Source organism: Cydia pomonella, chromosome 5 (assembly GCF_033807575.1).
Source record: "Cydia pomonella isolate Wapato2018A chromosome 5, ilCydPomo1, whole genome shotgun sequence".
Lineage (NCBI taxonomy): Eukaryota > Metazoa > Arthropoda > Insecta > Lepidoptera > Tortricidae > Cydia > Cydia pomonella.
The window spans coordinates 16,349,746-16,375,013 of record NC_084707.1 but is presented as its reverse complement, the minus strand read 5'-3'; the positions used below and the strand labels follow the sequence as shown (position 1 = coordinate 16,375,013).

At 36.1% G+C, this 25,268-nt stretch overlaps 2 protein-coding genes across 7 annotated transcripts in view; both read left to right on the top strand.

The window, feature by feature from the left end:
* The first annotated feature begins 5 nt into the window (after positions 1 to 5).
* On the top strand, positions 6 to 8,709 carry LOC133517849 (activating signal cointegrator 1 complex subunit 1-like). 4 transcript variants are annotated; one of them, XM_061851297.1, is made up of 8 exons: positions 6 to 199; positions 866 to 942; positions 3,142 to 3,238; positions 3,748 to 3,880; positions 4,240 to 4,368; positions 5,790 to 5,950; positions 6,207 to 6,379; positions 8,291 to 8,709. In XM_061851297.1, the coding sequence occupies exons 3-8, from the start codon at positions 3,144 to 3,146 to the stop codon at positions 8,434 to 8,436; spliced, it is 837 nt and encodes a 278-aa protein (XP_061707281.1). In that variant the 5' UTR covers positions 6 to 199; positions 866 to 942; positions 3,142 to 3,143; the 3' UTR covers positions 8,437 to 8,709. The 4 variants fall into 4 exon arrangements, with proteins under 4 accessions (XP_061707281.1, XP_061707283.1, XP_061707284.1 ...); XM_061851299.1 differs by having other exon boundaries at positions 6 to 203; XM_061851300.1 differs by having other exon boundaries at positions 7 to 169.
* Positions 8,710 to 15,158: 6,449 nt separating this feature from the next.
* The window catches only part of LOC133517824 (putative uncharacterized protein DDB_G0282133), an 85,351-nt gene continuing 75,241 nt past the window's right edge, over positions 15,159 to 25,268 (top strand). For all 3 annotated transcript variants that reach the window (XM_061851265.1, XM_061851263.1, XM_061851261.1), the window contains exon 1: positions 15,159 to 15,663. The gene's annotated coding sequence lies outside the window, so the exon portion shown is untranslated. The remainder of the gene's footprint in view (positions 15,664 to 25,268) is intronic.

Sequence of the window (25,268 nt, the reverse complement as noted above, 5' to 3'; positions counted from 1 at the left end):
TCGCTGCAAACTTATCTTGGTCTGACTTTACGCAAAAACTCTGTCTATAAATCGATGGATATAGTTTGTTACCATTTCACACTGGCAACATATTACTGGGCTGGCAGTTTTTACCCGAAACATAAAAAATGATACGTAACATAAGTCAATGTGTTATATAATAATGAGAGTAGGTATCGCGGTATTTCTGTTGCCGCAGGTAGGTACGCGTATAAAATTATTCGATAACTTTCAAACAATAAAATGTACCCGTACCCCTACTTTGTTTTCTATGCATTTAACGTAATTTGACATTAGATTGTAGGTTATCTGGTTTCTGCGTCTTAAACATAGACCCGTCACGCGCATGTGTGGAAATTGTGTTAGTGTAAACAAAATAACCGGAAAGAGATTAATTTCGGTAGAACACTCATTGAGAGTAAACTTTTTATTGCTGTAACAAAACCTCAGTAACATTCTCAGGAGGTGAGTTATTTGCATCATCAAATACTGACCTCCTTTTCCTATTCGTGAAAATAATATCGAATACGTGTGATAAGATAAGTTGTGTTGTCTTTCCTTAGTTAATGCACTGTAAGCGATTCGGGTAGGTGATGTTATTACTGGTTGTATGTACAAGGTGTAACAAGTGGGGATTCGTTTAAGGGCATATCGGTATCGTGTTCTTATAAGAAAAAAATAAAATATTTTTTTTGAAGCGATTTTTTTTTTCTATGTCGTTCGAGTCTGCCAACTTCAGTTCGAGTCTGCAAAGGCCAAAAATGTTTCGCGTCAATATTTTTTTTTCTTCTACTTTTTCCTAATCTGAACACGATACCGAATACGCCTTTAAACGGATCCCCACTATTTTTGTTTATTGTTTCAGGAAACTCATTTCGAATTGGCGATTTCCAACAATAAAAGTTATACACCCTACTTTTATTCCACCATTGAGAGGAAAAGGTAATATTAAACGCAAATAGGTATTATAAGTAGCTTTCATTTTTGATTTGAATAAACTAGTGGTTCGCCCGGTTAGAGATCTAGCGATATGCAATAAAGTATGGGGTAATTATCCGAAGAAAAATCTTTAGTTTGATTCAGGATTTTTATTAATAAACTGATCGTAAAGCATCGAATGTTTTAATTAAAATACTTACCTAATAGTTAAATGAGCAGGAGTAACCCGTTCGGCTAACCCAACCCAATATCAACCTTTGTTCATTCCGAGCGGAGCGCACGATAGAATTAGCGTTCAAAGACTTCAAAAGGTTACAATTGTTTTGTCCATGCGTCCCGAGCTTCCGGTGACCGTCTGGACGATTTTTTAAAGGCATCTTTTTGCGTTAATGTAATCTACAAATACTTTCACTCATTTTGCAGCATAGTTTGTTTACCTCTTGTGCCTTGAAACTTAAGATTACACTTTTTGAACCGGTCGCTAAGCTTGTGATTTAATTTAGGATTTTTTGCTTGCTCGGGTCTCAATATTAGCACGACAGGCAGACATTGTAGACAACAATGTTCCCATAAGTATTAAAACATTATTAGGAACGATAATATGTGTGAGTGTGTAATTTTGTAAATATGTGTTCTGTATGTCTGGAGACTGGAGTGATTGTTGATTGATTTGATTTTTAGGGTCAACTAGGAACCCTTGTAGTTTCGCCATGTCCGTCCGCACCGCAGCTTTGCTCCGTGATCGTTAGTGCTATAAAGCTGCAATTTGCATGGATACATAAATCAATCACGGCAATAAATTAGTGAAATAAATACATAATATTTTTTTTGGTATCTCGTGTACAATTTTTTTTTCAATTTGCGCGTATGATGTGGGGTGTCGTTGGATAGGACTTTCAGAATGAATATGGGTCTTTTGATAAAGGTTATATTTTCATAAATAATCGCTCTGAAAGAAAACAATTACTCCCCCCCCCCCCCCCCCCCCCTAATTGTACCCTATCTAGGTTAATAAGATAATAAACATTCTTTTAATAGTATCCTGAAAACGTTGGCAAGTAAGTTAGATGCACCATTACTCAAGCACTGGAACGGTGCAGCAACAGATGTTGAGAAATGGTGCATCTACCTAGATTGCCTAAAATATATATAAGTATTTTATTATTTATTGTACTCGCCTTGTGAAGCGCTGGTGGCCTAGCGGTAAGAGCGTGCGACTTGCAATCCGGAGGTCGCGGGTTCAAACCCCGGCTCGTACCAATGAGTTTTCGGAACTTATGTACGAAATATCATTTGATATTTACCAGTCGCTTTTCGGTGAAGGAAAACATCGTGAGGAAACCGGACTAATCCTAACAAGGCCTAGTTTACCCTCTGGGTTGGAAGGTCAGATGGCAGTCGCTTTCGTAAAAACTAGTGCCTACGCCAAATCTTGGGATTAGTTGTCAAGCGGACCCCAGGCTCCCATGAGCCGTGGCAAAATGCCGGGACAACGCGAGGAAGAAGAAGAAGAAGAAGACTCGCCTTGTATGAGTTTTTTGGAACTTATGTACGAAATATCATTTGATATTTACCACTAGCTTTTCGGTGAAGGAAAATATCGTGAGGAAACCTGCATACATCTGCGAAGAAATTCAACGGTGTATGTGAAGTTGGGCTAGCGTGGGGACTATAGCCCGAGCCCTCTCGCACATGAGAGGAGGCCTGTGCCCAGCAGTGGGACGTATATAGGCTGAATTGTTATTATTAATATTGTATTATTGTACTCTTAATGTGTCTTTTATTTATAGTCAGGGTTGCCATCATTATTCCGAAGTCATACGGGACAATGGGGTAGTGACGGCATTACAGGGCCGGGGGGTGCAAATACGTATTCACATAGCTTTAACTCACATAGGTGAGGAAACAAAGTGGTTAAACAGAGATGATTGTGACCATTTATATTAGGCATTCTGCGTATTCTGCAGCGGTATTGATATACGGGACAAAAGGGGACGGAAATAAATACGGGACGCGATACTTAAATACGGTGACAACCCCGTACGGGTATATACAGGACGTATGGCAATCCTATTTATAGTAAACTATGTATCTTTGGTTGTCAATAACCTTAATTACTTTTAAGTTTTTGTTGTATTACTAACCCTATATGGATCTCCGATATATAAATAAATGATTGAAATTGATTTCAAATCGTTTCAGAAATGGACGGCGACTACGGAAACAGTGATTTCGATGAAAATATAGAAATTATGGAACTTGGTGATTCTCGATACAGCACAAGTTTTCATGTTTCCAAGTAAATAATTAATTATTTTTGTCTGCATTCAAGGGGCCTTATTCCAAAACTATATTTCCGCACCAATATAGTGCCAGTTCAATATAAACAGCAGTGCGCCTCTTCGTACTGTAGTTACGAGACTATTAAGGGCCTTAACGCCCTATTCATCGATTTTCCTTATTCAACATTACATAAATTAGGATACATAGAGACAGTTACCGGTTAATCCTTAATCTTTATTTACAAAAGCTGAATCATACCTAAAAACCTACTTATTTCATTTATGATTTTTTCGAGAATAGTTTACCTAAAATATCAAACAGAAAAGGTATTGAAAAGGTATTTTTTGTTTTAAATTGTTTTCATAACCACTGACTTCGTACACGGTCGAAGGAATAGATATAGGTAGGTAAGTACGCTTGAACTTCGACAAGGAATTATAGCTTCTATACTTTCTAATAGGTATCCATTCTAAGGTGCTAATATGTATTTATTGTTCTACCCTCACTTTAAAACTTCGTTTTTAGGAAATATTTTGGGTTAATAATAGGAACTCAACAACAGACGAAAGACAAAATTGAGCAAGACACCAAAACGGAACTGAAGATACCTGGACATGGTCAAGATGGAGATATCACTATACTGGGACCTACTGCTGCTGTAAGATTTTACTTAAGTACAAAAATTATCAAAAATAAACTTATCAAAGCGCCCGATTCGGGCTTAGTAATTTGTTATGGGTTTTGACACGACCTTGAAGATCGCTGACGCTGATTGGTGCGTGCGAAATGAAGTGAAAGTCACGCGTGAGATGCGCGCTAATCACAAAGACGATCGTCTAGGTTCAAATCAAAACCAAACCATGTCAAAACCATCAAATTATGGAATCTCAATAAGGGTCGAGCTAAACTACAGAGAAACACATTTAAGCTGAGTTTCAATTCAATCCAACCTACTTGTACATTTTAATGAAAACTATCTTTATTTTATAATCTCTTACCAAATTGTATTCTTTTTAGAATGTGAAAGCCGCAAGACAGCAAATTAACATGATTGTTGTATCGTCGCGTATGAAACAGAGGCCTACGCACTTCATTTCAATACCTATGAATAAGCCGGACATCATGGAAAATTTTACACGATTTCAGGTAGTCTCGTAAAGGAACTTAAATACTCGTACCTACCGACACAACAACACTTTGTGATAGTGAATATATCACAAAGTTAAATGGAAACAACAATACATTTTTATAACCACTATGGACAATCAGCATCAATACTAGCGGATAAAATATCGCGCTAAAATGCTGCCAACCTCTTTTACCACATATGTATATAGATATACATATAACTATCTCTACATTTCGCGTCAAAAAAATTCCGCTACACTTTAATTGTTTTACACAGGGATCGTTACCGGTATTCTGACTACCGGTTTTAAATTAGGTATAACCGGTTATAGTTGTATTTCGCTATTTATATCACTAAAGCTTTGATTACCGGTATAATCAATAACGGTATTCATGTCTATTAGCGATTTTGCCATTAGACAACAAAACCTGGATTTGACATGTTACCCTTAAAAACCATTACCGGTAATACATGTCAATGTCAATACACTCCTTTATTTGTTTCTTCGAATATGTTGTGCTTTACCGTATTGCTAAATTGTCAGAATATTTCAGACTAAGTGTGTACTTTGGTTAGGCTTCTCCTTTTCGAATAAAATGAAGGACATCGTTACACCGTTCATTATATTACACCTATTTGTTGTGATTTAGTAGTACATATAGTGTCTGATTGACATCTTACCTTTCAAGTGCAATGAATAGCGGTATTGAATAAAGGTATTTAATATTGTAAATAGTCTATATATAGCGGTAAAAACAAAAGCGAAAGCAAAACAATACCTCTAATAGGAATATAGGTATTATTTTTATAGCAGTAATAATTTGTCAATTTATTTACAGGTATTAAATAATACCGGTTGTACAATCCCTGGTTTTACATATACCTAGACATATGTAGCCTTCTTGAGCTTACTGTGGGGCTTGGTCAATTTGTAATAAGAAATGTCCTAATAATTTATAATTATATGTATATCTCTTTTTGTAAAGCCATTAGATGATGGTTGATACTTTTGTCATGTAGTCTCATCAGTCATCCGCTATAAACTAATGACGCCTGAATGACGCTGACTGTACGTACGGGATATGATTGTGTTAACCTTAATAGTTTAAGACCCTGTAAAGTACCTCAGTAAATCATACGATATAATGTATTTCTAACGGTTCACCAACACAAATATCTCGCGATACCTCCGTGCTGCGGTCTAACATCGACTGCAGACTGCCTGTAACTGTCAGTGACGTCACCATGACGTATGCGCTCGAAACGTCTATACACTACAGGCCCCATTGTTGAGACTATTCAAAAACTTGCATTTACTTCTATGAAATTATGATGTTTACTTAACACGTGCAATGTCTGCCCTATCAAAATTGCTGCCAACTTAGCTTGGTCTGACTCTAAGCAGGTCGATTTTATGGTTTTAAATTATCTGTTTCAGGAAGCTGTCCTTCGTGATTGTCAGAATCGTGGGTTACATGAATCTATCTTTATTAAGCCCAGCAAAATACATCTAACCGTAGGAGTTACGTGTTTAACGGATAATCAGGAAAGGGTTTTTGCTTCGAACTTGCTTACAGAGGCTAAGGAGAAAGTTATAATGTTAGTTTTTCTAATCGTTTTATTTAAATTATATTTCATGATGCGTCTATTATCCGGCAACGCTACCCCACCGAGCATAAAATGTATCATGATGACAGATGCCAACGAAAAGTCACGTGATCTTTTCAATTTATTATTATTTAAGTTTCTGTTGGCATCTGTCTATGATTATCAATTGGCTACGCCCCCAGGTTCACTGATTCGAAGATTGCCAGCATTTTATTTAGATTTTATAAGAATTTTCATATTATTTCAGCCCGTTGCTTGAAGATCATTTGCCTCTAAAAATTCGAATCAAGGGCTTGTCCTACATGGGTAATAACTCCGGAAATATGAACGTTCTTTACGCTAAAATTGAAGAACATGAGTCCACGCCTGGTATCCTTCAACAGTTAGCTGATAAAATTGTAGATTTTTACAGCAGGAAAGGTAAATGTGGCAATTAAACTAGTAATTTGCGTAGGGTAAAGGCTCCAGTGCACAGCCATGCACCAGTGGTCAGCTTTTCTTGCTTATTTTTGGTTGTAATTATCAATGTTTTTCTAATTTTCATGTCACAAGTAGGTGATATTATAGATTGATAAACTATTAATTAAAAAATAGCTTGATTTATAAAATAATTGTCTAGCATCAACCATAACACTACTTCAAAGAAGTGCTGTCTTCTGACATTATGGGTTTCATGAGCCGTTAGCAGCCGAATTGTGATGTTTTGTTACAATATAATAATACTTAATATATCTGAAATAAGTAAAAAAATAATATAAATCCATATTAAAGTAACATTTTAAGGGGGCTGATTATTGGGAACTACTTTTTTGTATAAAATCCAATAGTCAGCCTCCCCTGACTGACTACTGGGTTTGAGGCAGTTATTTTAAAAAGGTGGTAAACCCACAAGTCAGCCGAGGGAGGCTGACCATAAGATTCAAGATTTTTTTGTTTCAAATGCATCGTAAGTCGTTAACTCAAGCACCTTTAAATATTTACATTATTAGGACTTTATTTGATTGATATACCCAGTGGTCAACCTGTGGCTGACCTCTGGTCATCTGAGATCACGGAACTTAGAACCCACTAGTCAGCCGTTAAAATGGAATGGCTGGTCACTGGGTATAGTCGTTAGATTTGTAGCTGGCCCCAAGCGGCTAATCCTTTGTCTATTGTTAACTAAAACCACGCGTGCCACTACCTGCAAAAAAAGGGTCGTATAATTCTAATTGCCACCTGAGCGCGGGCTAGTCCAACGCTCAAACCACCAGTGTAGGTGCGCTCTCCGATAACGCACCTTTGTTACGCCTCTCGAGGACACATTTTAGACTGGTTCGGCAGCGTTGGACTAGCCTGCGCTCAGGTGCCAATTAGAATTATACGACCCTTTTTTTGCAGGTAGTGGCATGCGCGGTTTTAATGCTGTAATGCTGTTAAGAACATCCATTAATAATTAGTTTTTAAGATTAACTAACAAGATTGTATGGGCTCTGTCTGAAATAAATGTTTTTATTATTTATTATTATTATTTAATTAACAATAGACAAAAGATTAGCCGCTCAGGGCCAGCTTGAAATCGATCGACTATACTTGAAGGCTGTTTATTGATTACTGGCAAAAATGCCCTTTCATTATATTTACCTAATGGAACATTTTCAAAAGCAAAATTCAATTACGTTTTATTCTTCATAAAAAATAAACTTTTACAGTACATATGGGGCTACTTTATAGCACTAGTGCGAGAAGTAGCATATTACGTTATACTGTGTCGAGCATTTAAAGGGCCATATGTACTGTAAAACGTTGTACGGTACATGTGCGAATAGGTAATTCGCAACTCGTGTCGATTTAAAACACTCCCTTCGGTCGTGTTTTAATTTATCGCCACTCGTTTCGAATTTCCTATTTTTCGCACTTGTATCGTAATGTACTATTTTAAATTCTTGAACAGTAAAAACATTAATGATTCTTATTGGTCAATTAGTGGGCAAATTAAACGATCTTGAACATAGAAATTTCGTAAAAAGGCTAACTACTGGTGCCTTTACCCTATGTCTATGGATATCTATTGCACTTAAGGGCGATACCGATACAGTCTTTTTTTATCTACAATTTCTGCAAATGCAATAAAGCAATCGCTCATTTGTACCAAACATGCTATTGTTTATTTAATAAAATGTTACACGGTTATTGTTTCGACAACAACACAACACCATTTCATTCCTAGTTCAAAATAAATATAAATAGACAAATAATTAAATATATCCGGGTTTGCAATTAATTAGTCTTTTAAATTTTCGACTAAAGCAGCAACGTTAATTTTTGTCTGTAAGATTAAATTATTTGCAGGTTTAATGAATAAAAACGAATTTGGCCGAGACAGCATCAAATTGCATGTAACGCTCTTGAACACCAAGTATAGGAGCAAATCATCTCAAGACATCCGAGCAAAAAATAAAAGGATCCCATTCGACGGTGCGGACATAGGTACTTGATAAGTTCGGTGACTTCGATTTCGGTGTGTTAGAAGTGACTGAAATTCATTTGTCTCAAAGAAGTACTTTCGGGCCCGATGGGTATTATGAACCTACTTTCAAAATATCTATTCCTTAATACAGGTGACCTAATAATTTATCATATCATGTTTGGTTGTGGAAACGAAATTGACTTAGAACAGTGCAATATTATTAAAAGTATATTTAAATTTTATTTTATGAATTTATTTAAGGGAATGGGAATAAATGAAATATTATTAAAATAATCTAAAACTTTTATTGTAAATCAAGCGAAGACGATGAGGATTCACAAAACCTTAACATTTTGTAGGGCTTATCACATTCATCCTGCCTTCGGACGTCTAACGATCGGCCGCGACGTCGGCCCCGATATCTGGCCAAAGGATCGTTTGATGAAAAAAATATATACTTCAACTGCAAAAATATCAAACATTAAACATTTTTGGCAATTCGAGACAAAGAGTTTTTGCTACAAATCAAATATTGTTAACGATGTCCTTATATTTCGTGAAACGATCTAGCTCGGGCGGTGGTGACGTCGGCAGGATAATACTCCTTCCTCAAGAATCACTCTATTAATAGATGAGAACCGCTTGAAAATCTGTTCAGTAGTTTTTGAGTTTATCACGAACATATATGCAAACGGACAGACGCTGCAGAAGACTTTCTTTTATAAGGTGTAGTGATGCCATAAGTAAGTAAGCCTTGTTTAATTAGTGTGATGATGAAGTAAAAAATACGGTAGGTACGGATATTTTGTTAAATTCTTAAGAACATAATAAAAAACAATTGTTAATTCTATAATAATTGTTATTGTTCCTCTGGAGTTGCAGGTGTACATAGGCTACGGAGACTGCTTACCATCAGGCAGGCCGTATGCTTGTTTGCCACCGACGTAGTATAAAATAAAAAATATTTGGTCCTAGCATATTGAAAAAGTTGAAGAAATCCACTTAGAGAAGAAATCCTTGTTATCGCGTACTAGCTTTTTATTTCAAATTCAATAGTCTCCAAGTGACACAGGGAAGTTTTATATCGTACGTGCCTCTGCAACTTACGGGCACCAAGCGCGCTAGAATTCTTGGTAAGAACGAATACTTTACACAATCCTTTTCTCGAAAAGTATATACAACTGATACAAACTGACTAAAAAATGTAACATATTTTCAATGAGGGTGGGTATTAAAAAAAATGTGCGCATGTATTTTTTATGTTACATATACTTACCTTCGAACTAGTCGCACTTATATTTTTCTCCTTCTATAGTTGATAGCCGTAGAGTCGTCGTACTTTGGGACAAAGAGCATATAATCACTACGTTTTAAGAGACGGGACTTCCATGCTAGCGAGTGGACTCAGTTTGTTCCGCAAATCATTACCAAAATCTACGACAAAGAACTGTCAAGGACCCATAATACCAACATAACCGATTTAAATAGTGTAGTACGCTACACGCTTGCGATTCTTATCGATATCGATAAAATGGGGAGGGTTGAAACATAGGCTCCTGTCTACAGATTTGTACTCGAAATCAGGTTAGCATCGAGTCCACATTTAAGTTGTATGTTATATAGTGGATAGTTCTTTGAGTGGACTAATATCTGGTCGGGCTTAATGTGGACCCGAATTAATAATTAAAGCTTTATTTTCAAAATGTTCTGCACATACATGTTTCAATAAATATTACGTTTCTATGGGAAGATGTATCGTCAGGTCTTCGTTCCCAACAAATTTGACCCACTGCCTGCATCTGAAAACATACAGCCTTGGACAAATATGACTTTATCTACAGCTTATATTCCAAGTATTTGCTAATGAGATGATCAACTGATTATTTAGCGCTAATATGCATCTATAAATCATGTTTTTCGGCATCCAGTTATCAACAACCCTTTATCAATGCTCTAACTTTTTATGTATTTATATGTCTGTTAATCATGAGAACCGGTCTGGCCTACTGGGCAGTAACCCTGCCTATGAAGCCGATGGTCCCAGGTTCAAATCCTGGTACGGGCATTTATTTGTGTGATGCGTATTTGTTCCTGAGTCATGTGTGTTTTCTATGTATTTATATGTATATATCGTTGTCTAAGTACCCACAACACATATCTTATTGAGCTTCCTATGGGATTAAGTCAATTTGTGTATTAATGTCGTATAATATTTTTTATTGATCACAAAAAGAGTGATTAATTTAAAAAAATTATGTCAAATAATGACCATTAATGCATAGATGATAGATAATTTGAAAATCTTCGACGAAATAATTTTGTGTCATATTGCATGCAAGTTCTCAGGAAATTTTACATATTTTATTTAATTACTTACACTGATATACAAGTAAACATACAATTATCGATAGTTTTAGTACATCCCTAGTTCACAACTAAAAATAATATAAAATATCAAATTTTCGATGTGTTTCAAGCCTGCTGCACCAAAATAAGGTCAAAAGTATCTAAAGCAATACGTACCGGTCTTTATCCAAGGGAAATTTCGCCATAAAATCCCTTTTTTCGTGGCTCGCTTGCCACATATTTCACACTTAGTAAACCATTTTCTCGGTGGTATTGTAACAAAGTCGCTCTTTACTCTGATCACGGTTCACTATTTTCGATATTTTCACTAAATAATAAAGAAATTGCACGAAATACCCGAACAAAACATTGAAGCCTTCCTAACAAATAAAACAATTAGGCTGACAGTTGACTTGATGTAAACTTGACAGAATAAATAGCACTGACGTTTTATTTTTCTTCGTTGGCAAAGATTTGCGAAACAAGTTCCATACAAAACTTATTTTGTTCCTAGTTGCGTCAGCCTGCTTTGGGATGCATTTGAGTAACTGCTGTAAAAATAAATGTATAAGTTAATGCGATTTTTTTTTAAAGGTCTTGGTCATTACCGGGAAAAATACAAGAAATAAAAGGATATATTTGAAAATTTAAAATTTCGTTCTTCATTAAAGATATTAAGTAAGAAGTTTCAAATAAGGAAAATAACGTAAGTTTGGAACCTTTTCGACGACTCATCTCAATATCAGTCTTGATATTCTGATTAGTCCTCCTTGAAACTGAAATGCGTACAAACCCCTACAAACAAGAGGGTGATTATTTAGCCGGTTTAAATGGCTTCAGTGGGTGCGGGCCCGAGGTGCCCTCAAAGACGGTAATCCCGCATGAGGTTATGTTCCCATTGTTCAGCGAGTCCAGGAGAACCAGTGTAGCTGAAATATGATACAAACTATGCGTAGTAGGCGGGAGCGCTCTTAAGTATACCGGTTTTTCAGGGCTCCTCTTGCAATCAGAATCGGTTAGCAATAAGAATAAGATCCCCTATTCCAGTTTACAGGCGAATAGACTTTATCTGCCGGTTTAGCCCACAGATGCCAAAAGACTTTACGGGAAGTGGGAAACGGCTGATTTAAGCCGTGCAGGGTGCATAAATTATTCAGTTGGTTCAAGTTTATTTCATGGAACTGTCACTGCCACAGTAACTGTTAAAAAATAACCATGCATTTTAAGTTATAAAAAGATCACCGCTTCGGGCAAGATTCAAATTCTAGCACCGGCAATTTTTCCTTTAATTAAAAACTTGAAATATCACTTGCAGACATTTCTGCTTAGTACAACTAAAATAAGGATTAGTTTGTTCAGTTTTTATATTGAACAAGAATAGTAACGTAGAGTAGAGAAACGCATGTAAGGTATATTTTGGCGGTGTTCTAGATTTCAGAAAAAGTACAAATAGAGTTCTACTAAAGTATTCAAAAACACGATATTAAATTAGTCGTTCTTGGCCAAAAATGTAGGTTTTTTACGTGTGTTCACTGGTTATTTTTTGTTAGGGTGAAAAATTAAATTAGGATTTAGGACCAATCGATGAGCGGGAATTATACATGAGAAAAGTTTTCTTTAATTTGTGGCTTTTTCAGGGTTCCGTAGGCTAGGAACCCTTATAGTTTCACCATATCCGTCTGCCTGTCCGTCAGCGGCTTTGCTCAGTGATCGTTAGTGCTAGAATGCTGAAATTTGGCATGGATATAGGTATAAATCAGTTACGTCGACAAAATTGTGCACTACGACACTGACAATAAAAACAATAGTAGTAGGCATATTCCCTTTACTATACTATGTACTCTAAAAATATTCCAAATTAAATACTCTTTACTTTAAACTCAAATTTACATCTGCCTGCATATATAACAAAAAAAAACTTTCAAATTACGTATGTACTGTAAAAGAGATACGGTCTATCTGAGGTGGGGAATGTAAACGCTCCAGGTAGATTCTGATAATGAAAATGAAAAATGAAAATGAAAATGATTTTATTTCATAATAAATATATATATATATATTTTCTTCAAACAACACAATACAACTATGGAGTAACTCAGATGCTTGCCTCTTTTCGAATGAATCGCCAAAGAGCATATAATCACTAGTGAATCGCCTGCAGATCTTTATTCCTTCAGCAGGGCGATAGTTCTGAATTCAAATAATCGTTGCCAGTTATCTCTCATGAGACTGTGAAGGTTTCCAACCTTCACAGTACCTATATAATATTTGTTACAATAAAAAAAAAAACAACACTTAACTTATATGTGCACACTTGAGTATGCTGCATCCATCCTAGCGCATCGTCTTATCTGCCTTATACATCACTGGTTCTGTTGGTGCAGTTAGTAACATAAAAATATTTTTTAATACAGTTGCTCAAAAAGTGCTATTTTACGTAGCTGTTTAGCGTGCGGAAAGTTGGATTTCGCGAACTAGTACTTTTTACTTTTCCACGCGTTTCAATTCATGACTACTTATTGATGAGTGTTAATGTTAGTTTCCTTTAAAAGTCGTAATCAACATAAAAACCCACTGTTAATGTAAAAATAATCATATATTATTACTTACCTCTTCATCATTATAACACTTTTATTTTTTAATATTGAATATTGAAAAACCGTTCTTAATATGTTAACTGAATGGAACGAAATAACTGCCGAAACGCCTGTCAAAGCAGAGGCGTTTTTTCTTACCGCAAGAATGTTTTAAGTTTCCAAATGCAACATTCGATATTGTTTGTATACAATTTAAATATACGATACACAAATAATCGTAAATAACGATACTTAGGTAATAATAGTATAATATTTTATATTTACAATTGTTTCTGTCTTATAGTACATGCATAAAAAGAAGTACTTGTTGTTTTTCTTATTTTTTCGCAACTGTATTAAAAAACGTCGTTCGCTACACGTGCGGAAATGTCATTCTTCACTCGTCCCGAGTCTTGCCACTCGCCTACGGCTCTTCTTAATTAATTACATACTTTCCGCACTAGCATCGAAATGTACTATTTCATCACACTTGAAAAAGTTCTTATTTCATGCAGGTGTACTGAAGGACAAAAGCCTGTTTTGTCCTCGCGGGAGTTATGGACTGTGAAATAAAACCTATAACTCCCTAGGGAGCTATAGCTTTTTTTAAAAATGATGTCACTTATTTATACAAACCAAGTAGCATAAATGAGTTTCACTTTTAAAATATTGACGTTTATAATTTAATATTTTTGTTTAAGTATGTTTAAAATTAAATAATTTGATTATTTTAACAGCAGTTTAAAATATTGTTACATAATTTTCAATCGTGGCTGAATGCCGAATAGGTCTGTGCCCTCGATGCGAACCTGTCAAGAAATTACAAAATGGCGGACGAATGTTTGATATGTTCTTTCTTCGCAAGTGTGATGACTGATGAAAAACATTGTGTGTAACTCCAGGGGTAAGAATATTGCAAACTCGGGTCTTTATAAATAACCACCCTCGTATACAAAATTTTACTTACCCCCCTCGTTGCACAATGTACATTGCTTCTTATGTACAGGATACCCACTGATCGTTCAAGGCGGCCTATTTTTACGGACGGGTAACTACGGAACCCTGCACTGAGCATGACCCGCCATGCTCTTGGCCGGTTTATGTTTCTTTTACAGGTCATCTATAAGTCAAAGTTAAAGTCAAAGTGAAGTAATTTTTTTCATTTCATTTTGTTCATTTATTCGTGTAAGCGTAAACTAAGCTCCTCATGCTGTTCCTCGGTCTGCCGCTATGTTGCTCTCTGTAATCGCTATGGCTACACACTGCTTGCGCATTCAATCGCGACGCAACGCACTAGGTATTGCCGGTCCTTTGACTCGTGCCAAAAAACGACAGTATTGAAAGCCGTAGGCATGACGAGGAGTATTAAATAGTTATTTGTCCAACAAAAGAGGAAAGTTGGCTTTTCTTGCGAGTGTTGATTTTGAGTCCCAAGTAAGCGAAAGATTCTATAATTGAATCACGACCGAAGCGAGTGATTCTAAGTTAGAATCTTGAGCATAGCGAGGGACTCAAAACCACGAGATGTAAAATAATTTTGCTCTCGTGTGTCACATACAACTTTTCACCTCAGTAGTGAGAACATATTTAAGGTAAAAAAAAATCAACATTAAGTAAAGTTAACCACATTTATTTACATTCATGAACGAAAGGCATCATCATTATGACGAAAGCTTCTAGAAATATTCCTGTATTCATGGCCTTCACTAAATTAAAAAGCTACTTTGTCTCACTCCCTGGAATGATGAAAGTCGCGCTTTCGTCACTTCGTGGAGTGACGAAAGTAGGCTCGTTCCAGCTGCTGAGGTGAAAAGTAAAAGTCGTAGTAACCAGGTTGGTGCGAAACAGCATTAATTTTCAAATGATTTTTTTCTCTTTTGTGCAGTGATTCACGGACGCCATGTCAGGGTGAAACAGAGTGGGTTGTAAATAGCAAGCTAGGAGATTCCCTTAGGTCGACACAGTTTTCCTAGCTCTGCGTCACGGCTGAGTTTTTGTTCTTATCTAACACTAAGCATTTCATCTTACGCTATCCATTATAATTATGATCTCCAACCACGCCTAGCCGTTATGGAATTGTGGTCACGCTTTATGCTGGTTTATTGAAGCGATGCGTTTAGTGAGTGTCGGATACGACAGCTAGCAGCTTTGGCAGGAAGCGGGCGGGGTGGCTCGGAGGTTCGGAGGCTCGGCGGCACGGCAGTAGCGGCCCGTTGCCTACGCGACGCGCTCGTCAGGATACCCTGGATTTGTATAGCTCGCGATGCCAACCTTCACGAACACAGTGCGCGACTAAGGATTGTAGATATTGGAACCAGTGTTTTGTAGACCTGGTAAGTCACTATTATTTTAAACATTTGATTTCATTATAATGCAGAATATTTTATAAGTTAGCTTTAAGTTTAGAAAATGGCTAATTATCTTGATTGAAGATTACCATCTACTCGTATAATTTAACGAATAAATTAAGCCAGGATAATGTAACTTCAGTGCTATTATTTAATTAAGACTGTTCAATATTCATAATATTAATTTAAAGCAATTTGCCTGTATTTTGCTTAGCGTTGCATAATATTCGGATTTACATTTTATAAAATTTATTTAATGAATTTCGTGACAGTACAAGGGTTCGAATAAATGTGATAACTGGAAATGAATAACGAGGAAAGGGGGAGTCGGCGCGCACCATGAAACAGTAAAATAAATCGCGGCCTTTAGCGTAAAAAAAGGCCTGGTTCCCTCAGTTCAGCCTTTTCAAACGTAATATCATATTTCCAAGGGCTCATTAACTGGTGAGCGTTGAACAAAAGTTAAGTAAAACATTTTTTACTGTGGATTCAAGAGTCTTGGTTGTGCTTCTTAATAAAATAATGAGATTAAAATACTACGCCACTGACAACCCCTTTTCTTGACTGAGTAGTGCTACAAAATCATAAGTACCTAGCTTTGTTTGTAATACGGCTTCGTTTATTGTCGGTATTGTTCATGATTATTTATCAACAAGATATTTATGGATTATGACCCAGCTTGGGAATAAAAAAATATAAATAAAGGTTTGACTGAGGGACTAATTAAAAACATATGATATATATTTAGGAGACTGCGGGCTGTTGGGAAAGAACGTTAATAACGTGAGACAGATTTATGGACTCGTAGCTACGTAGCACCTCGACGCCGGCTCGTAGCGAGACGAGATAATTAAAACAATCAGCAATGATAAACGTTTTGTTTTAGTAAAAAAAAACTAAAATAACCTAGTTAGTGGCCAGCAAAACTATGGGCATTTGCGAATACGTGGAGACTTAGAAACAGTTTCTAAACGGTGTAGGTATTGTGTAAAAATACTTTAATAAAAGTTGTTAATGTACTTATTAGAAAGAAACAAGGGGTGGAAGATTATCATTTATAATTTAACGAGTAAATTAGTCAAGAATTTGGGATTTAGTTTCCTAATAGTAGTAGCAAAGGCTGGAAACTGGAAACTTAATTTATGTAAATATTTAGCTTAATAATAAGTAATGTAGCGCTGGTTGCCTAGCGGTAAGAGCGTGCGACTTGCAATCCGGAGGTCGAGGGTTCAAGGCTCAAGCCCCGGCTCGTACCAATGAGTTTTTCGGAATTTATGTACAATATATTATTTGATATTTACCAGTTTCTTTTCGGTGAAGGAAAACATCGTGAGGAAACCGAACTAATCCCAATAAGGCCTAGTTTTTACCCTCTGGGTTGGAAGGTCTGATGGCAGTCGCTTTCGTAAAAACGAGTGCCTACGCCAAATCTTGGGATTAGTTGTCAAGCGGACCCCAGGCTCCCATGAGCCGTGGCAAAATGCCGGGACAACGCGAGGAAGAAGAAGAAGACGTTAATAATAGTAATAATTACAAAGGCTATTTCGTATTATACTTCGTATCCAAATCCAAGACAACAAATATAATTTACTAGCAGCAGTACACGTTATCGTGCAGTCCAAGTCACACATTTTAGACATTATAGTATTTAAAAAACAAGTTCGCGCTGTCCCTCTCACTCGCTACGTTGCGTTCCTGCTTCAACATCGCTCCTCCAGTACTCATTACATGTTTTTGTGTTAGTCCGAGTCACACGTATTTTCGCCAAAATAGTGTTCCTCTAAATATGTGTACCTAATTGTGTTTCGATTAATGTTTATTGTGCGCTGAATAAGAAGTATAGAATCAAAACATTATTTGAACTGCCGACCGCCGTACCCTCGAACGAAAAATTTATGTTTATTCAGCTCGGCAAGTCTAGTCTCGTTTGCCATACTTACAATACATGGCAGTTAAACTTTCAATTTGAAATTGTAGGTATATTCGTTTAGCGTAATAAACTTATTACCTAAGAAATCAAGCAAGTAATTTTTACGTTCATACGAAATCACTTACTACAACTACCTTCTTTTTTGAATAAATAAATTACGGAAAAAATAAGTATGGGGCTACAAATAGATTACAATTTGAACTTTAAATAATTGTAATACGTACTATTATAGTATTATTTACTAATATAATATTATTTAGATTTCATTTTATGATTGCATAAAATGCAATGTTCACTCACAATTTTTTTTTACGAGATGCTTTCGCGTACAGATTTAAATATACAAACCATATCTGAATAAAGTTAATATATACTAGGTAATCGTTTCACGACAGCGGCTTTTACCATGTCCGATCTACCCTACCATACAATAAAACAGATAACAATGGTAATCCTTGCCGATTGGTAATAAGTGCCTATGAATGATAACAAAACGCGTTTTTATGCAAATGGACATACACAGTACCAACAAGTTTAATGAGCGTCTTATGAGGATACCTATAGGTATAAATATACAGGAGTAATGTCAATCAATACACAATCTATAAGACATTGGAAGAGAAGACTATTTAGTCTGACTGACAGTTTAAAGTGTTTAATGCCATTAATCGACGTATACAAACGGGACGTGCTATGCGTGCTCCGATACCGTGCGCCCCATGCCCCATATGAGGGCCATAGTGAATCTATCGTATGGATCATGACGGATTAGGTAGTAGGCTTTAATCGGACATCGCGGTATCGTCGAGTCTTGGGTCCAATCGATGTGGTCGCCACCTAAATTTGATCATCAGTTAGTTACCCGCTTTGTTATTATTAGACAGCTTTGATTAACATAATATAATATAATTTTAAAATGAAATATATTATGGAAAGATATACTTGATTTGTGTAATATTGTGGACTCCGTCTAATAATAATTCTCCTTTCCGTGAGTACTTAGAAGCTTAGGTTTACTGTGCAACAAGATATTCATCAAACAGAAAATCGGTATTAACTGTGTTGATTAAAGTTTTAATGTAATTTTATAATGCACATTAATTAATAGTTCAAAATTAAAACACATATTAAATAAATATTTTCTTATAAATGAGATGTCGACATGGTACTATATTTGCCCCACTTTAATAGTGAAGAGGCTATCATTACTCCACAATCATTGTGTCGAGGGCTCCGCTTTCATAGCGTCGAGGTTATATTTGCCCCACTTTAATAGTGAAGAGGCTATCATTACTCCACAACCATTGTGTCGAGGGCTCCGCTTTCACAGCGTCGAAGCTATATTTGCTCCACTTTAATAGTGATGAGGCTATCATTACTCCACAATCATTGTGTCGAGGGCTCCGCCTTAACAGCGTCGAAGCTATATTTGCCCCACTTTAATAGTGATGAGGCTATCATTACTCCACAACCATTGTGTCGAGGGCTCCGCTTTAACAGCGTCGAAGCTATATTTGCCCCACTTTAATAGTGATGAGGCTATCATTACTCCACAACCATTGTGTCGAGGGCTCCGCTTTAACAGCGTCGAAGCTATATTTGCCCCACTTTAATAGTGAAGAGGCTATCATTACTCCACAATCATTGTGTCGAGGGCTCCGCTTTAACAGCGTCGAAGCTATATTTGCCCCACTTTAATAGTGATGAGGCTATCATTACTCCACAACCATTGTGTCGAGGGCTCCGCTTTAACAGCGTCGAAGCTATATTTGCCCCACTTTAATAGTGAAGAGGCTATCATTACTCCACAATCATTGTGTCGAGGGCTCCGCTTTAACAGCGTTGAAGCTATATTTGCCCCACTTTAATAGTGATGAGGCTATCATTACTCCACAACCATTGTGTCGAGGGCTCCGCTTTAACAGCGTCGAAGCTATATTTGCCCCACTTTAATAGTGATGAGGCTATCATTACTCCACAATCACTGTGTCGAGGGCTCCGCTTTAACAGCGTTGAAGCTATATTTGCCCCACTTTAATAGTGATGAGGCTATCATTACTCCACAACCATTGTGTCGAGTGCTCCGCTTTCACAGCGTCGAAGCTATATTTGCCCCACTTTAATAGTGAAGAGGCTATCATTACTCCACAGTCATTGTGTCGAGGGCTCCGCTTTCACAGCGTTGAAGCCATATTTGCCCCACTTTAATAGTGAAGAGGCTATCATTACTCCACAATATTGTGTCGAGGGCTCCGCTTTCACAGCGTCGAGGCTATATGTACCCCACTTTAATAGTGAGGAAGCTATCATTACTCCACAATCATTGTGTCGAGGGCTCTGCTGTCGTAGTGTTAAGGCTAAGTTTGCCCCACGTCATAGTGAGGATGCTATCATTACTCCACAATAATTGTGTCAAGGGATCCGCTGTCGCAGTGACGAAGATATATGCCGCACTTTAAGTTATATGTACTATACAATTCCACAATAATCGTATCGAGGCCTCCATTTCCGCAGCGTCGAGGCTATATGTGCTTCATTTTAAGTGTCGAGGTTATAATGCTTCGGTCATTTGGTTCTTCGGTTGCTTTGCTCCTTTTGGTCGCTTCGCTCTTCGGTCGCTTCGTACTTCGGTCGATACTCTCTTCGGTCACTTCGCTCTTCGGTCTACAGTCGGTCATTATACATATCTCAAAATGATATCGTCAAAGATATATAACGTTGCTCTACTATAACAGTGTTGATGCCAATGTAATGATTGAAGACTTTAATAGTATTGGAAGTAGCTTTACGCATGTAAATATAAGGGACTAAAGAGCAAAAATATTTAAGGTTGAGCTAAAGTTTACAGGACTTGTAAAAATAATGAAATATAAAGGAGGTTCTTGTTACGCTGAGGTAATTTAATAGGTGTTAATGCGGCCTAAAATACCTTAAACAAAATGTACGCAATGTCATTGCCCTTACAGACAAAGAAATGCTGTATGTAAACAACATATAGGAAAAAATATATCTGTAAACCCTTTAACCCAAATTTATGATTCGTACTCATATCACGCTGTTATATACTCCTAATAACTTCAAACGTCAGCTTTGATATGCTGTCAAGAATATACCATATCAACGAGCCTAATGTAATAAATCCGGTACAATTTACTTACGGATTCTCACCTCCAAACTTCAGGGGAACATCGCCGCATCAAACAAGAGGTGAACCGCCGTTGATGCACTATCCCGCGACGCGAAATAAGTGCTGTAAATTGTGCAACCATGCAACTGGAGTTATGCTGCCACGTGTTGCAGTCGCTTGCGCTAAGTAGCTAGATTAATAATCGCAATAAAGGGTTGAAATCCTTTAACAATAACATTATTATTGTCTGAAATGTAAATACTCGGGTTGGCATATTGTCTTGCTGTAAAAGAAAGCTTAAATAGTTTTCATTTTTCGACGCAATGCACACTGTACAGTTTTATTGTAGGTAACGTTAAAAAATGTTACTCCTTAAAATGAAGTACAAGTTACAAGTCATGCCAGATATTTTGTTCACAAATATATCATAACTCAACACATAATCTACCTAAGTTCCTCGCCACTTGTTAGCGTAGTAGCCATCATCGTTCAGATACGCATAAGCAGATGAGATTAGCTATTTAGTTATAAATAATATCATATTACTATTTCTTGATCTGTGGTAATAACTAAAATTAGTCCATCTATATTTTCAAAGTGATAATTTTCAAATACTTAATACCTACAGGATACTCTACTAGTAATTGTCCAGACTTAGTTTTAAAGTACTTACATATAGCCTTGATATTTATGGTAGCTTTACAATGAAGGAAATTCTCCTTTATCTACTTCACTCAAAGGCTATTTACCGAGGAAAGTATTGATTGCTGTATTCAAAATTAACTTTAAAGTGTCGTAACATAAAATTAGATTATATTTTAGGGTCAGTAACGCGCATGTAATATACCTCTGCAGTAGCGGGCATTCATAGGCTACGGTGATTGTTTACCATCAGGCAGGCCGTATGCTTGTTTGTCTCCGTTGTAATTACATCCAGAGAATGGTTGGTAAATTCTAAATTATACAAAATGGTTTGTTTATATGGTTACAGGCAGAAAATGCCCATCTAAAACTTATTTAGAGCCAACTAAAGCTTGAAAACACATTTACACTTAATGGCGTCCTGGCTTGTAAATGACATAAAAATAGTTGTACCTTGTGAATATTAAGATATATACAACTTTATCAATATACTACAGTGAAATCAAAGAAAGTTTTATACTTTTTTAATATTAACGAAATGAAATACCAAGAGCAATTTCACTCCTTAATTTTATTATGCTATACATACATTTTACATTTATACTATGTGGATACATAAATAATTATTTAAATTGGATATAAATTAATAACTTCTAGGTGGTACGTTGTTCTCTTTAGTCAAAATCAATAATATCAGTATGTTCGTAACATACTGATTTGATATCGATATTTTATTTTATTTTCGCATTCAGGATTTGAATTTAAATACAAAGCTCTGAACATCTGCTAGTAAATTATATTTGTTGTCTTGGATTTGGATACGAAGTATAATTAATAATCAAACGAACTTACCTGTGAAGTTTGATTACAATTATGCGAGTATCCAAATCCAAGACAACAAAGACCCGCCCCCCATCCCCAAAAATGAAAATAAAATAGTCTCTGTTAATAACACAAAAATAACTCTGAAATAATGAGTACTGGAGGAGCGATGTTGAAGCAGGAACGCAACGTAGCGAGTGAGAGGGACAGCGCGAACTTGTTTTTTAAATACTATAATGTCTAAAATGTGTGACTTGGACTGCACGATAACGTGTACTGCTGCTAGTAAATTATATTTGTTGTCTTGGATTTGGATACTCGCATAATTGTAATCAAACTTCACAGGTAAGTTCGTTTGATTATTAATTATAAATTGAATAGGTATAGAGGAATAAAGCTAGTATATTATCTTCTCAAATTGCGTCCACATGTGAAGTACCAAGATAATGACTTCTAGGGCTTCCAAATACCGGACCTCTTGGAATATCGGTATTAATTCCGTAACTGTCTTCATCAATTCCGGGATCCCGGGATCCTGGAATTTATTATGAATTCGGAGTTTTATGAAAAATTGGTAATTAAAAAGGCTAAATATTACACTACATAAGTTATACTTGCAATGATTACATTTTGCTTTTTGTAAGCTAAGGGCTTGTCCCAGTCACCGGTCTCTTAAGTGTTATGTACCTGCTACGGATTTTCAGGTTAACGTTATAACTCATATAATGTAATAACATCTTTCTCTTTCATGTTTATTCTATAAATCGGTACAGTGGGTGGCAATGAAATAAACAGAATAATGCAATGCCGATGCTTGTGTACTTTATAAATAAAACACATAAACGTTGCCACGACTTGTTTTATGCAATTAGTTGCTTTTTAGGGTTCCGTAGTCAACTAGGAACCCTTATAGTTTCGCCATGTCCGTCTGTCTGTCTGTCTGTCCGAGGCTTTGCTCCGAGGTCGTTAGTGCTAGAAAAATGAAATTTGGCATGGACATATAAATCAATAAAGCCGACAAAGTCGTACATTAAAATCTATTTTTTTTATGTATTTTTTTCACGTAAAGTGGGGGTGAAATATTTTTTTACTTTAACCTTACAGTGTGCGGTATCGTTGAAAAGGTCTTTTAAAACTAATAGGGGTCTTCATCAAACATTTTTGATAAAGTGAATATAATCGTAGATAATCGCTCCGAAAGAAAAAATAATGTGTATCCCCCCTCTAACTTTAGTCCAAAAAATATGAAAAATTAACGTGAAAGTAGAGCTTAAGAAAGACATTAAATGAAAACTATAGCGGTAATGATCAGTTTAGCTGTTTTTGAATTATCGCAAAAAGTTTCCCCTTCATAGTAAAAAGACGTACATCCAAAGTTAAATGTTATTACGACATTAAATGGGTTGTTAAAGTTATTTGGCATTATTCATATTATAAAAATTTGCTTATTTTACCCATTCTATTTTTATTTAATATTTAATTTGTCTAAAACAGTTTCATTGGCTGTATGCGTAAAGCCGTTGACTATTGGCAGTTTTAGAACGAAAGAGTAAAAATTAAAAGGCAATCCCGCTAATTTTATATTCATATTCGTTTATTGCACTCATGTACGATGCATTATGTCTAGGACTTAAAGTTATACTTTACTTTTTCATGCTTCAATGAACCAAATCATTTTAAAATTACTGCAGTTTGCTAAATATGTTTTTTGCTATGGGATATTTAACTTTAGACATGCAAAGTCTCCGATTGCAAGTAAGTCTGATACTTTAATTAGGTGCTGATTATGCTAATTTGCCTATTTGTTTAACTCGGGTGAAAGGTACCGTTTCATCCCTTGATTAACAAACTACTATACTTTAAGCTCCAGTTTAGCTTATTATGACGGAAGAATAACTACGGAACCCTCTACTAAGCATGGTCCGACATGCTCTTGGCCGGTTTTATTTAAGTAAGATATATCAAAAAAATGCTCATTTGCGTATTGGTGTACAAAGTGGTCGGTAGTAAATATTTCTTAGCTTGAAATGTTTCTTAGCTTCAATTTTAGCAAATATGGTTAAAATACGTAAGTAGGTAGTTAGGTTAATAAAAAGAAAATATTGCTTAGATCTTCCTTGTTACGGCCAATTTAAAACTCTGTTGACACAGTTCTTGTTCTTTTCCTAGAATTATTCGTCGTCTGATATTCATCTCACGCCAATCTATTTAGATACGCGTTTGAATAAAAATTGAAGTGAGATAGTGTTTGATGCGATGTATATCATTTGATATTATGTATTGGGCTTCTTAATGCAGCTGAATTTGATCATTTTAGTGGATGTAGAGAGTTTTTACTGTACATTTCGAATGTTTTCAAAACTGCTGGGATCCCAGTAATTCATTAATAATACCGGTACCGGTATAAAAATGGTCACAAAAAGACTGGCCCGGTATTGAAGGCCCTAATGACTACGCTAAGCTGAAACCGTATTTTATATTTCATTGTCCGAATTTAGAGAAACTCGGATACTATAGGGTCTCAAATGACGCCAATCGTTATCCTCGTCGTATTACGGCATTGCGGAAGACATTTAGACACTCCACTGCTCGGATTCAAATGTTTGTTTAAACGCGAATTGTGGTTGTTATAATCGGAAACATACATTTTTATTCATTTTAAATTCCAAAACTCTTTACTGTATACTCGCAATTCAGTAGTGTGATACTTTGTTTTTGTAAAACTCATGAATAAACATACACATGTTCGTAGTGAAACTATTAGGCTGGATTGGAAATATAACACCCACTCCCTTTGCACTGTTTGCACTAGGTTAAGCAATAACTGCGAATGTATTGATAAATAATGTATTTCAAAGTAATCTGCATTGAATTGACAGGCGATATAAATGGTGGGAACGAGTAACCCGGCAAATGTTAAAGGTGTATTTTTGACCGCATTTAGAGATTGAGACTCAAATGCCATTTAGCCCATTCAGCGCTAATCACGACACGTTATCGTTTTGTTTCTACGAAGCATTTTCGCTACAAACCGGGAAACCTAGGTTATCGGCTACGACGTAGCGCTAC